Here is a 14,421-nt window from a genome sequence, read left to right as displayed (position 1 = left end):
TGGACAATGTTCTCGTTTTCGTGTTCAGGCATGATTATGGAATGGTCTTTCTCTCAATCCATTAGCGACTGGTTTTGTCTGATGTTGGTACTCTGTAAAATTGTTTATGCTCAACAAGGCGACACCACAGCCTAGCTAATAGTACCAGGCCCCCTACTAGCAACACTGAGGCTTCTGAAGGAAGAGTGCAAACTAGCTCCCAGTTGTCATGAGCTGCTTTTCTCTTTTTCACCAGCTACATTTGAAAAATCAGAATTGGCAATCCTTTTGGTAAAACATGGGCTCTTCAGGTCACCACAGGCCTCATGGCTCCCCAGTACCTTGTAACTGGTCTGCCCCACTCATTTACACTCCTACCTTGTCTCCTGGCATTTAAATTTGCACCCCTCACTAGCAGAAAAGGAACCAAGCAAGCCCAGAGAGAAGTGACTTGCCTGATCACCCAGTGAACTGATGGCAAGGTGGAAACTACAACTTTGTGTTGAGTTTTCCCTCCAGCGGATCCACCTGCTAGACATTCAGGTCGATTGTTAAATCTCTGAGGTATCAGCCTCTCAACTGAATGTGGACGGGATCGGGTAAAAACACTTCTCACCACACTTTATCAACAACGTGTTCCCAGCTTACTTCTTTCTTTAGGGATTGGGTGTCTCACGACATCGGCTGGGATTCTAAGGCCTTTGCTCAGCTGCTCCAGCCACCCCTGACCTTCTTTCTGCTTCTCAAATATGCCAAGTGTGTTCCGGCCTGAGGATCTTTGTATTTGCCCTTGGCTCTGCCAGTAACTCTCCGCCCTCACACCTCCACGGGGCCGCTTCTTCTGAGCTTCAGCTCAGTATCACCTCCTCAGGGAAGCCTTCCATGACGACCTTACCTGCTCACACCCTGCATACCCTAGCACTACCGCCATCTCCTCTGCGAGGCCACATCCCTCTGGCCTCCTTTAAGAGCGTCCCTTGGTGCTTCGTTCGCAGCTCCCCTCAGTCTGTCAAATGCGCGGGGATGGGAGGCGGGAAACTGTGCCCAATCCCCTGCTTCTCTGGGCCACAGTTTTCCCTTTACGCCCACGAAGCGCTCTGAGAGCAGAGACACGCGGCAGGGACACCGCTTTCCACAACAGTCTGGTGGTCAAGCGCCTCCTACATCGGGCCTCCAGGACTGCCTACCAGACAGCACTTACCGCGGCGCCCCGCCCCGCGGCACCCGGCGCTCGACCCCTCCACCGGCCCAAGGCCACTACGCATGCTCCGCACTTCCGGCCCCGCGAGGTCGGGGGCGGGAGCTTGACGCGCTTGCGCAGCTGGTCGCCCGGTTTCCGGGCGGTGCAGGCGCGATGGGTCTGAGGGCCAGTGTCGTTGAATAGCGGCGGTGTAGAGGCGTGCGGGCCCAGCGGTCCGGCCCGAGGGCTCAGGACCGGGGTCTTTGGGAGCGGCCGGGGGGCGCAGAGAGAACGTAGGATCTCTGCCCGCCGCCACCACCAGGCATGTCGGCCGAGGCCTCGGGCCCGGCGGCGGCCGAGGCCCCGTCCCTGGAAGTCCCTAAGCCCTCAGGTTTCGAGCCTGGCTCCGCCGCCTACGGTCTCAAGCCACTGACCACGAACAGCAAGTACGTGAAGCTGAACGTGGGCGGCTCGCTGCACTACACGACGCTGCGCACCCTCACGGGACAGGACACCATGCTCAAGGCCATGTTCAGCGGCCGCGCGGAGGTGCTCACTGACGCCGGAGGTACGCGAGCCGCCCTTGCTTACTGTCCTGCGTCCTCCAGATCCACGTCTCCCTTTCCCGTGGTCTTTCCTGGCCCAGTCTCCTCATGCCCGTTCTCTGCCACCGTCCAGTCGGTTCATTCTCACCCCCTCCAGCCCCCACATCCCGTCTCATCTCGCCTGTCTCGGTCATGATCTCCCTCCTCCCCCGGTCTTTACCGCCAGCAGTAGTAACCAACATTCATGGACACACACCCCCGCACCATACCCCCGCCCCTCCAACTACTCTGCCGGGCGCTGTGGTAAGTGATTCAACATGTCAGCTCCCAATTTTCATGACTGCTTCCCACTGACTCTCCCACCCTTCACGCCTCAGCTCAAAAGACTTGGGAACCAGCCCAGCTGCCAACAACATCCTTCCGGGCACCCTTCATCAGTTTCTTACACCTGCCCAGCCTTTTGTTCCCCTCTCTACCTCAGCGCTGCCAACAGCCATCCCCGAGAGTTGGAGGATCTTGTCGGTCTCCGTTACCCTAACGCAGGTTCCTCTACACTCTAGGACTCCATCTGTAAATACAGACTGTAGAAGGAGAGGGCTGCTTTGGGTTTGCCAGGGACGCCAGAGCAGAGAGTGGACAGTTCTCTTTGGCAGGCGAGCCCCTTACCTTCCCAAAAGTGTTGCATTCAGGTCTGGGCCCCATATGCCCAAGTGGAACCTTAAAGTTTGGTGGCAGGGTTGGGGGTGGTGGAGGTGGAGTGGATTCAGAAGGGGTTAACAAGGGTTGTGAGAGCAGGAAAGTAAAAATTGGGAAGGTAGAGCTCAGCCTTCAAATACCTGAAGGTGAAGAATTTATTTATTCAATAAGTATTTGTAAAATGCCAGTGCGGGAGATAGTTTGGTACACAAATCTGATAAGCTAAGCCTTATGGAGTTTTCTTTTTTTGTGGGGGCAGGGGGAGAATAAGCAAGTAAACATACTAAAACAAAAGCGAAATATGTAATTTCAGATAGCAATAAGTATATTATGAAGAATAGAAGGAAGAATATATATCTTTATATTCTATGAAGAATATAAAGGTTAAAATGGTAGTAAACTGGATGGTAGGGTAGACATTCGAATTAAATAGGATGGTCAGAATTAGCACAAGAGGTTAGAGGTTTATTGATAAGGTAATCTGTACAAACTCTCTGATGGTGAGAACCTTCTCAGTGTAGCACAGACTTGAGAGGGAATTAATTCTCTGTGGCTGGCTGTGTTAAAAAGGGGCTTATGGGAGAACTCACTGGAGATGTTTTAAAGGGATTTTCTTAGCTATGGCACAGGCTTGAGACAGATCAGTATTAAGAATTGTGGCTTTCGAATCCTTCTTTCATAAAAATTTAGTAGCTCCTCAGCCTTTAGCAAAGCCATCCTTCCTCCTGCCTCTCCCCACCGCACCAGGTTGGGTGCTGATTGACCGGAGCGGCCGCCACTTTGGTACAATCCTCAACTACCTGCGGGACGGGTCCGTGCCACTGCCTGAGAGTACCAGAGAACTGGGGGAGCTTCTGGGCGAAGCACGCTACTACCTGGTACAGGGACTGATTGAGGACTGCCAGCTGGCACTGCAGGTGAGGGTCCCTTCCCCACCTCCTGAGTCCCACCCCTATGCTCATGTCCCTGGGAGACCTGCCCAAGCAGTTAGCTATTAAGATATTAAAGAAAAGCAAAAGGAAATATGGGGCACTGCCTGGAGGAGTTGCCTCTGGCCTGGCTCTGACTGGCCATGACACTATAGAGAATTTGGGGGAACTGTCCTCTGCATTTCTGCTGTCTCAGGCAGGGCCCCCCTCACCACCTCATGCCAAGACTACTGCAGTGGTTAAATGACTACTGTCTCTGTTTCTTGCTGTTTCTACCCAGCCAATCCAGCTGTTACACTAGCACCTGAATAATGATCCTTAAACACAATCCCAATTTATTCTCTCCCTTGCTCAGAAATCCCAAATAATGCCCTTGTCCCACTGAGGGAAAAAAAAAAAAATCTGAATTTAAATTGGAATATAATGACCTCCATGATTGGTCCTATCCTGGGAGGCAGCATTCCATCCCTCCCAGGGCTTTAAATAATTTTTTTTTTCTAGCAGTGAAATACTATAGAAGCAGTCACACCCAATAAAACAGGGTTGGGGGTTCCAGGGCCCCACCTGCTGGGCTTCTTTTCTGGGGATCTCTTAGGATTCTGAGGAGAAGAGTTTGGAAAGCACAGCCAGGAGATATGAGTTAAGTGTCACCTCCACCACAGCTGACTGAGTGACCTTGAGTGAGTCAATTCCTACTTCTGGCATTCTGTTCTCATGTTCCAAAAGATAGGGAAATGAGAAAAATATGTTCAGTGTAGTGAGTTTCACATAAAGCCTTTTATTCTGTTCTATTTTTACAATGTTAAAAGTGTCCTTTTATGATACAATATTAATAGGAGATTGTAAGAATTTCTTTTTTGATGCCCTTTATATTCAATATATTAAAAAGTGGCAACTATGAACAACTTTCTGTTATCTTGGGGAATACTTATTGGACCTTGAAATCCAAAAGTATAGAATTCCTTTGGGCAATATCCATGTTTTTCAAGCTTTTTGACTGCATCTCATAGAGAAAAATGCATTTTATACTTGCATATATATGACTGAAATAAGTTTTATAAAATGATACTTTTAGTGAAATACACTCTGAGATATTCTGTTTTCTTTCTTTCTAATGCCGTTTTGGACCCATTAAATTTATTTCATGACCCATTAGTGGGTTACCACTTGCAGTTTAAAAAACATCAAACTAGATGATTTTGGAAGTGCATTCCTGTTCTGTAACTTTACATTTATCTAATGTTATCTCACATCCACTGTGTGTTAGGATTGGTTGTTACCTTCTTGTACCCCTGTTTGACATAAAAAGAAACATGAGGGAAGCTGGGGATATATTCAAGGTGAAAGAGCCGGTAAGCAGCAAAGCTCAGAGCCAACCCCAGGTGCCTGACTCCCAAGTGCAGTGCTTTTTCTTCTGTGCTCAGCTGCCTCCTTTCCAAGCTTCCCCGAGACCATTCTCATTCTCCACTCCACTCAGCTAGAATATGCTTGTTTGTTTGGAGGTTTTGGGTTTGGAGTTTTTTGTTAGTTTCTTTCTTTCTTTTTGGCCACCCCACGTACCACGCGGGATCTTAGTTCCCCAACCAGGGATCGAACCCGTGCCCCCTGCAGTGGAAGCTGGGAGTCTTAACCAGTGGACCACCAGGGAAATCCCGTTGTTTTTAAGATTCCAGTACAGAGAATTGAGTTCACCATACTTCTCAGGGTGTGGCACTTAAACATCATTAGTCTATGCAGATCTTTTCTGTTTTTATTTTTTCCTTCATTCCCAGTCCCCTGCCCACTTCCCTTTTCCCCATAGGTACCCCTCCAGTTCTAATGTTTTAATACATTTCCTTGGATTATGTTTGTACCCTTAAAAAACTAAAACATTGTTTTGTATACATATGTATTTTAAATTTCCATAAATGTCATTGAGCTACGGATTGTATGTTCTGTTTCTTAATTCAACACTTTTTCCAAGTTCTATTCATGCTGCTATATGTACATTTAGTTCTTTGCTTCTGACCGCTGCACAGGAATCTATGGTGTGCATTCAACCATATTTTATTTATACATTCCCCTGAGGTTGGAAACCTAGATTGCCTCCCGCTTCCTGCCCCCACAAACGATGCCACCATGAGCATCTTTGTACGTGTGCCCTTGTGGGTCCTGGGTCAGTGTTTCTCATGATTGTAGCTGGGAGTGGAATTGCTGGGCCGCAGGACACATGCAAACGAATTTCAGCAAGTATCATCAGATTACTCTCCCAAATGGCTGTAGCACCTTGTACTCTTGATGAGCAGTGCATAAGGAATCCTGTTTCTGCATATCCTCAGCAACTCATGGCATCACCCAGCATTCTAATTTTGCCAATCTGATTGGTATAGAGTGATTTCATTTTAATTTGCATGCTTCTGATTACTAATTAGATTGAACATCTTTTCACATACTCACTAGCTTTTTTGGTTTCTCCTTCAGTGAATTGCCAATTCATATTCTTTACCAAATTTTCTACTGAGTGTCCTATCTTTTTCTTGTTGTTTTTCAGGAGATTCTTACATATTTTAGCTTAGTTCCTAGGGAGAATTAAGCCCTATTACTCTAAGGCATGTATTTTACATAATAAATTAACTTCTCCTGTGCATCTAGAATGGTACCATTTACCTGACATTCTCAGAAGAGTTGAGAAAATAGTTACTCAGATTATTTGCTGGGTTTTGATATTCAATGAGGAAGCCCAGTTGAGAAAGTCTGTTAAATAATAATTTCTAGTCAGTTTTAGATGTTGCCAATAATTTCTCTTAGAATGTCACCTGTATGTGGCATCTGTTGTTGAATAGAAATTATTTTTTTAATTATAAATAACTTCATTATTTTTAAAGCAGTCTGTAAGTATTGTAGAAATTTAGAAAACACAGATCATCAAAAAAATAAAAGCACCAAATATCCTTCCAGGTCTTTTCCTGTGTGTGTGTTTGCCAAAATATGATTATGCTGTATGTGCTGTTTTGTAGTATGCTTTTTTTTTGTTTGTTAATAATTGCCATCTTTCCATGTCAGTGAAATTTTATGTAACATCAGGGGCATACACAAATTTCTCCGTTTGTTCCAGAAATGTCTTTTATAGGTGGTTCATCTAAACCAGGACCCAGTCTAGATCCTTGCATTACATCTGGTTATTATGTTCTTTTTCCAACCCAAGCAGTCCCTTTTTTCTCAAAATACTGACTTTCTTATAATACTGACCATCAGTTGTCCTTCACAGTGACCTACTTTCCAAACTCGCCTGATGTGGTTTGTTACCCTACCCTATCCTGAGTTTTCTCTAAATTAGATGGTAGATTTAAAAGCTTGATATTAAACATTTTGGTTAGAAAACATGTTAAGTAATGTTACATATATCATACTGTGTTATATCAAGACCTACAATATTGTTAATATGACCCATCATTAGTGATGCTCAGTAGTGGCCCCTAGGTTCAGGTGATGATGGTTTGATCCCTCCATTGTAGTTACATTTCCTTGTTGCCAACTATAAAGTAATTTAGGCACTTTATGAATGGCAGTTACCTATCAACCACACATCCATTTATAATTCTCACCTGAATCAATAATTTCATTAGGGTTGTAGAATAATTGTAATTCCTTCAGCATTATTACGTGAAATTATTTATAAAGTCATGCTTTTCATTGTCAACTGGAGAGATTCTTGATTTTAATATAGTCAAATTCCTCTTTTTTTTTTCTCTAATGGTGTATCCTCTTAGGATCTTGTTTAAGAAGTTTATTCTACATTTTTTATTAGCTTTATAGTTTTACCTTTTGTATATGCGAATTATGAAGGGATTCAACTGTTTTTTGTCCTCTGTGGAGTGAGCTAGCTTTCTCAATGCCATCTACTACACAATCTGTGGTAGCCAGCATCCAAGATGGCCACCGGCAATTCTTGCCTCTTGCTTATTCAGGCTCTTGTTTAGTCCCCTCCCACACTGAATAGGGCTGACCTATGTAACCAGTAGGAGATTGCAGAGATGACAGTGTGTGACTTCTAAAGCTAGGTCATAAAAGACCCATAGCAGTTTCTGCCTGTCTTGGATCACTCACTCTGGGGAAGCCAGCTGCCATGTGAGCATATTCAAGCAGCCCTAAGGGAGAGGTCCACTTGGTGAGGAACTGAAGCCTCCTGCCAACGGCCAGCACAGACTTCCAGCCAAATGGGTGAACTATCCCAGAATTGGATCCTCTAGGCCCAATCAAGTCTTCAGATAACTACAGCCCTGGTCAACATTTGGACTCCAACTTCATGAGAGACCCTCGGCCAGGACCACCTAACTAAGCCAGTCTCAAGCTCCCAACCCACAGAAACTGTGTGAGATAATAAATGTTTATTGTTGTTTTAAGCTGCTAAGTTTGTACTAATTTGTTACCCAGTAACGGATAACAGATTTTGGTATCTGGAGTGGGGTTCTGCCATAACAAAAACCTAAAATGTGGGAGCGGCTTTAGAACTGGGAAGAGGGCAGAAGCTGGAAGGACTTGAGAACAGTGTTAATAAAAGCCTAAAGAGCTTTAAAGAGTATTCATAGAAGTCTGATGACCTCTGAGGAGGCTGCAGTGTGGAACATGTTTACTGGAAAGTGGTGGAAAGGGGATCCTTGTTATATAGTGGCAGAAGTAGCAACACTGTCTCCTACAGTAATGTAGAAAGTAGAAAACATACTAATGATCTGGGTGATCTAGCTAAAGAAATTTCCAGGTAGAATGTTGAAGTGCCACAGGTTTCTTGTTGCTTATAGTGAAACAGAAGAGGAGAGGGTAAGCTAAAGGAAAAAGAATTGAACAAAAAGGAGCCAGGAATTTTGGGGGCTTGAAAATTCCCAGCCTTTCAGATAACAACGATGTTAAAATTAGCAAATGGCTTCCAGGCAAAGATCAAACACAGGGCATTCTCAGTAAAACATGGTCTAAAGATGAAGCTGAGGATGTGATTGTAAAATCCTTTAAGACCTCAGAAATATCCAAGAAGATGCCTCAGAGAACCATTCAATCAAATAATAGCACTTCTAAGAAGCTTAAGGCTATTGTCAGGCAGCAGTCTCAGCATAAGCCCAAAGTAGAGAAGAGCTTATCTCACAAAGATGTGTGGGTGAGGCTTTTGTCTAATGAACTGAAACCCAGGACTCACAAGACACCCATTAAGTTTTTAAGAGAATTATATTGGCAGAAACACTGCCAGCTTAGACTGGAAGGGACAGAGACAGTACAAGAGGAGAAGAAGCCTTTGGACCCTCGAAGTTCTACAGGCAGAAAGCAGGCTAAGGAAACTATGGAGCTGCAAACACGGACTGTCTTTCATGGAAATGGAAGGATGACTCAGGTCAGAGCCAAGAGCCATAGAGAATCATTCCTGGACAGGAGTAGACATCAGAGAGCTCCCAATATTTGTCCAACTGGATTACAGAATTTCTGTGAAGCAGTGACTTCTCTGTGCCTCCTGCACCCCTCCTCACCTTTTGAACAAGAGTGTTTATCCTAATGCCTGTTCCACATGTTGCATGTGGAGTGTGTGGAAGAGATAACTAGTCTCTTTAGTTCACAGGTCATCAGATCCAGAGAAAATGTACCAAGGAGCTATAGTTAAGGAACACCTCCCAAGGAGCATTGTCCCCACCTGAACCTGATTTAGATGACCAGATTCTGTACTTCAGTGCTGTAATAGGATGGGACTTTGGGGGATCTTTGGAGGGCGTGAGTGTGTTTTGTGTATGGGAGGGATTTGAATCAATGGGAGCCAGAAGGTGGACTGTGGAGCCAGCCTCCAAGGCAGTCCCCAATGATTCTTGTTCCCTAGTACTCATTGCCTTGCGTTGTTCCCTCCCACACTGAATAGGGCTAACAAAACTAGGTCATAAAAGACAGTGAGGCCTCCACCTTGCTCTCTCTTGGATTATTTGCTCTGGAGAAGCCAGCTGCCATATTGTGAGGACACTCAAGCAACCCAACGGAGAGGTCTAAATGACAGGGATCAGATATTTCCTGCCAATAGCCAGCCTGAACTTGCCAGCCATTTGAATAAGCTTTCTCAGAAACAAATCCTCCAAACTCAGACATACCTTCAGATTACTGCAGCCCCAGCTGACTTGACTATAACCTTGTGAGAGACCCCATGCCAAAAACATTCAGCAAAGCCACTCCTGAATTCCTGAATATCCATTGTGACCCACAGAAATGGATAATAAGTATTTGTTGTTGGTTTAAGCTGTTCAGTTTGGGGACAGTTTGTTACACAGCGATAACTAATACACACTTGCCCCACTGATTTGTGATGTTCTCTCTATAAATATCAGTTCTCCTGTATACACCAGTCTGTTTCCAAGTTCTCTGTTGTGTTTCATTGTTTTTGTTTGTTTCTGCACCAGAACTACATTGTTTTCATTATTATGGCTTTGTAAGATATTTTAATATCTGGGAGGGTCAATCTCTTCTCTTGCTTGACTCTTTTTAAAAATTGACCTAAGTAAGAGTAGACTTATTCTTCCAAATTAATTTTAGAAAAAGCCTTAGGAGTTTCTCAAAAAACAAAAATCTTCTGGAATTTGTATTAGAATTGCACATCTAGTTTTTAGGTTGGGAGAGGTGAGAGGGGTTTTGGCATGAAGATTCTAGAAAGCAGAGAAGAGGAAAGAAACCTATGTGTCTGGTTCTGATTCTCCCTCCAACCTTCCAACCTAGCCCAGTTCATTCGTTCACCAGATATTTATTGAGCATCTACTGTAAATTGGTACTTATTGCCTAGGAAGAGACCATGAGCAAATATACCAAAAAATGAGAAAATGTGAGGAACTGAGTGCCATGAAGAAAGTGAACTGATAGTGTGAAAAGGAAGAAGTAGAGGAGGCTGCTTAGCCAGGGAGCTTAGGGTGGAGGACCAGCACCCTCCTAGGGGCACTGTTTGAGTTGAGATCTGAATGGCATGAAGGGGCCAGCCATGCAACCGAGCGCAGGCTGTTGCCGGCAGTGGCAGCTGCAAAGGGCCTGGTGGGCACAAGCTGGATGCGCGAAGGAACAGGTGGGGCTGAAGCCCAGCAGGCAGGGGAGAGTGGTAGAGACGAGATCAGAGAGTTCGCATCCTGCACAGTCTTGTGTGGACTACTAAGGAGTCTGGATTTTTTTCCCAAAGGCAACAAGCAGTGTTTGAAGGCTTTTAGGTTGGGGAGTGAGTGACCTCTGGTTGTGCTGTTAATCACCTTCCGCTTCTTCTCCAGCAAAAAAGGGAGAACCTGTCCCCGCTGTGCCTCATCCCCACGGTGACATCTCCCCGGGAGGAGCAGCAGCTCCTGGCCAGCACCTCCAAGGTGAGGCCCCTGAGCCCTGTCGGGTGGAGGCTGGGGGCCTGTCCCGGCAGCCTGACCCCCACCCTTCTCCATCCTTTCTCCCCCAACAGCCCGTGGTGAAGCTCCTGCACAACCGCAGTAACAACAAGTACTCCTACACCAGGTGACCCCCTCAGGGGCGGGGAGGTGCACTGGGTGGAATCCTGGGCTCAAGCACAGCTCTGCTCCTGGCCCAAGGGGAGGATTATGGCCGCCTGGGGGCGGCGGGGGCGGGGGTGGGGGGCGAAAAGAATCCTGCCTGGATGCAAATTCTAGCTCTGCCACTTACCCACTGGGTACTTTGGACAGGTCATTTTCACTTCTGAGCTTCAGTTTTATCATCAGTAAAGTGGGGTCCAGGTGAGGATTAGATGATAATTACTAGCATTTCTTATAAGAGGCATGGCTCTAAGTGCTTTACATATATTTACTCACATAATCCTCACAATTGTTTGAAGTAGGTATTGTTGTGATCTCCATTTTACAGATGAGGTAACTGAGGCACCGAGAGGTGAAGTAACTTGCTTAGTGTCACTCAGTTAAAAAGTCGTGGAGCTAGGATGCCAGGTGAGGTAGCTTGGCTCCAGAACCTGCACGGGGTAGCCACGCTGCTGTGCTGGGATTTGCTGAGCCAATGCTGCTTCCATTCTGAGGCCTCCTTGGCCTGGCCCCAGGGGTGGAGGACGCTCCCTTCTGGGCACCAAACTCTTAGGTAGGACTAGAGTGCTAGATATCTGGGCCCCTAAGCTTGGGGGAACAGAGGGAGGAAGCCAGTTGTACTGAGCCTCTTGGCCCCCTGGTCCTCAGCACTTCAGACGACAACCTACTTAAGAACATCGAGCTGTTTGACAAACTGGCCCTGCGCTTCCATGGGCGGCTGCTATTCCTCAAGGATGTTCTGGGGGATGAGATCTGCTGCTGGTCTTTCTACGGGCAGGGCCGCAAAATCGCCGAGGTGTGCTGCACCTCCATTGTCTATGCCACGGAGAAGAAGCAGACCAAGGTCAGAAGGGGTTCAGGGCCTGGTCAGGGAGGGCTGTGGTGGTGGGCAGGACGAGCACCCTGGACAAAGGCAGCTCAGCAGATCAGGCAGGGGAAATCCATCACCGGGACAAGGAGCTGGAGTTCTAAGTTCTGGGGTCTTAGTTCTGTAACCTTGGGCAAGTCATCTGACTTCTGTGGGTCTCTGCTTCTCTACCTGTGAAAGGAGGGTGTTGGATTAGAGTGGGATTCTTAATCTAGGCCAGTTGGGTTTCAAGGCTATCTTGAAAGAGTGTGCAGTTTGGGGAGTGGGTATGCATTTTTCTATATAGAAGGACCATAGTTGTCATTAGAATTTCAGAAGGATCCATGACCCAGAGTAGGTTCTTAAAACTTCAGGTGCTTGGAACACACTGAGATTGTAGGCCCTGAGTCATTAACATGGCAATCATCAGCAGATACTTCCTGAGCACTGCAAGAGGCTTGAAATCAAGGTGAATAAGATGCTGAGTAAAGTACAAGCCCTCTGTCATGATGTCTGGCCCCTGAAGATCTTATCAGCCTGGTCCCTTCTGACCTTGACATGAAGGATGTGCCTCAGACACACTGGAGATCTTGAAAGTCTCTAAGCACTCAGTGCTATTTCACTCCCCCCTACCTTTGCACACACTATTCCCTCTTCTTGGAATTATTTTTCCTCATTCCTGTCTGCCTAATGGACTTGTGCTTAATCTTTAAGACCTAAGCCAAGCATCACTTTCTTTGGGACACCACTCATGAACTTTCAACCCAACAACCCCAGACAAAGTTGGTCATACCCGCCTGTCAGCTAAACACAATGTTGATTGTAGTCTGCTGGGGATGGGGGGAGTAGGAGTGTTTACTTCAGCAGCAAGGAGTTAGCTTCTTGAGAGTAGAGCTGAATCTTTTTTTTTTTCCCTATCTCTGTAGCACTAGCCAGGCCTTTATCACACCGCAGAAGCTAGGAGACATTTATTGAATGCATGAATGAATGAATAATCCAGTTTCCAAGTAGCTTCCTCTGTAATTGGGAAGACAGGAAGATAAACCAGTAATGAGAATGCAGCTTGTTAAAGTTTTGTTGTTTATATCCCTCCAAGCCACACAAGGGGAACCCTTAACCACCTCTTCATCCCTTACTACTCTCCTTCACTCTGCCTTTTTGCTTTGGCCTTGTGCTGATCTTCAAATACACTAAGCGAATTCCTGACCCCAGAGCTGTTCCCTTCCCAGACTGATCTTTCTCTAGTTCTCCATCTGGTTCCTTCCCTCCTTTCCTTTGGCTATTGGTCGGATGTCACCTTCTCAGTGAAGCCTTCTCTGAGCTCCCTCTTTAAAGTTGTAACATTCCTGGCGGTGGCCATCCCCACACCCTTTTCCTGCTATAATTTTTCCGTAACATTTATCGTCATCTGACACTTTATATCTTATTACATGTATGTCTGGGTCCTCCCCCTAGAATGTAAACTTCCTGCGGACAGGAACTTTGCCTGTTTTGTTCACTGCTATATCCCCAATGCCCAGAACAACACCTGGTACAGTGCAGTCACTCAGTAAATATTTGTCAAATGAAAAGATATACCTAGACTTGGCAACAAAGGACAGAAAACAAACAACTCTCTGCCTGACTTCAGAGCTGGACCTTGAAGTATAAGTGTGACTTAGCTGAGTAAAGAAGTTGCAAAGAGGACAGTCCAGGCTAAAGGAACCTGTGACTGTAGAGGCTAGGAGGCTGCAGAGGCGATAGGAGTCGAGAGACAGTGCAGGAGCAGCCTCGGGGAGGGGATGGCTGCGTAGTAGTCGAGCCAGAGGGAGGGAGCTGGGGGTTGCTGGCCTTTTGCAGGTGGAATTCCCAGAGGCCCGGATCTTTGAGGAGACCCTGAACATCCTGATCTACGAGACTCCCCGAGGCCCAGACCCAGCCCTCCTGGAGGCCACAGGGGGTGCAGCTGGAGGTGGCGGGGCAGGCCGAGGGGAGGACGAGGAGAACCGAGAGCACCGTGTCCGCAGAATCCATGTCCGGCGCCACATCACCCACGACGAGCGTCCTCACGGCCAACAGATTGTCTTCAAGGACTGAGCTTTGCCCTGAGTCTTCCTCTGGCTGCTGGGACCCAGTCCCTTTCTCTCTTCCTCCCCTTCCCAGACCTTTGCCCCGGCTTTGCTGGCCAAGTCGTGGGTCTTTCTTCCATCCCTTCATTGCATGGTACAGTTCACTTTGGCCCTTTTCCATCCATTCCCACCTCATTGCTAACCACAAGGTACATTCCAGCCCCTCCCCTCAGAGGCCTTCAGAAGGCCTGCATTGGTTCCCTCCTCCCCATCCTTGTCCTGCCCTCTTCCCTCACCAGCTGGCTTAGAAGGATTTAGAATTCCCTTTGTCTTTTTTTAGTACATTGTACACACCAAAGTGTCAAGCCAGCCCTTAATAACCCACCACATTCTGAGCCGCCTCCTCACCATTGTGCAGGGCAGTTTGCCTCCCTCCTGCTTCCCCACCTTCCTCCCTACCTCCTTAACTTTGTACTAGGCAGGCCTGGGCCTGCACCAGCTCAGCATCTTCTCAATTTTTTTCATATTATTTATTATTTTAATTTTCTATTAAATTATTGGAATAAAGTTGAGTTGAGGGTCTGGTGCTGGCTCCCAGGGAGAGGGCCAGGTATATGGCTTGTTAGGGAGGTACCTGGCTAGTTGGATGGGAGAAGACACAGATCCCTGCCCCCAGCCTTTCC

The 14,421-nt window shown here is 46.7% G+C and overlaps 1 protein-coding gene across 1 annotated transcript; it reads left to right on the top strand.

The window, feature by feature from the left end:
* Positions 1 to 1,283: 1,283 nt before the first annotated feature.
* On the top strand, positions 1,284 to 14,310 carry KCTD13 (potassium channel tetramerization domain containing 13). The gene is made up of 6 exons (XM_007186986.2): positions 1,284 to 1,727; positions 3,148 to 3,317; positions 10,577 to 10,666; positions 10,756 to 10,808; positions 11,492 to 11,687; positions 13,530 to 14,310. The coding sequence occupies exons 1-6, from the start codon at positions 1,484 to 1,486 to the stop codon at positions 13,764 to 13,766; spliced, it is 990 nt and encodes a 329-aa protein (XP_007187048.2). The 5' UTR covers positions 1,284 to 1,483; the 3' UTR covers positions 13,767 to 14,310.
* Positions 14,311 to 14,421: the final 111 nt, after the last annotated feature.

Source organism: Balaenoptera acutorostrata, chromosome 15 (assembly GCF_949987535.1).
Source record: "Balaenoptera acutorostrata chromosome 15, mBalAcu1.1, whole genome shotgun sequence".
Taxonomy (NCBI): Eukaryota; Metazoa; Chordata; class Mammalia; order Artiodactyla; family Balaenopteridae; genus Balaenoptera; species Balaenoptera acutorostrata.
Note: the sequence above shows the minus strand (reverse complement) of the source record. Positions and strands in the feature narration are given on the sequence as shown.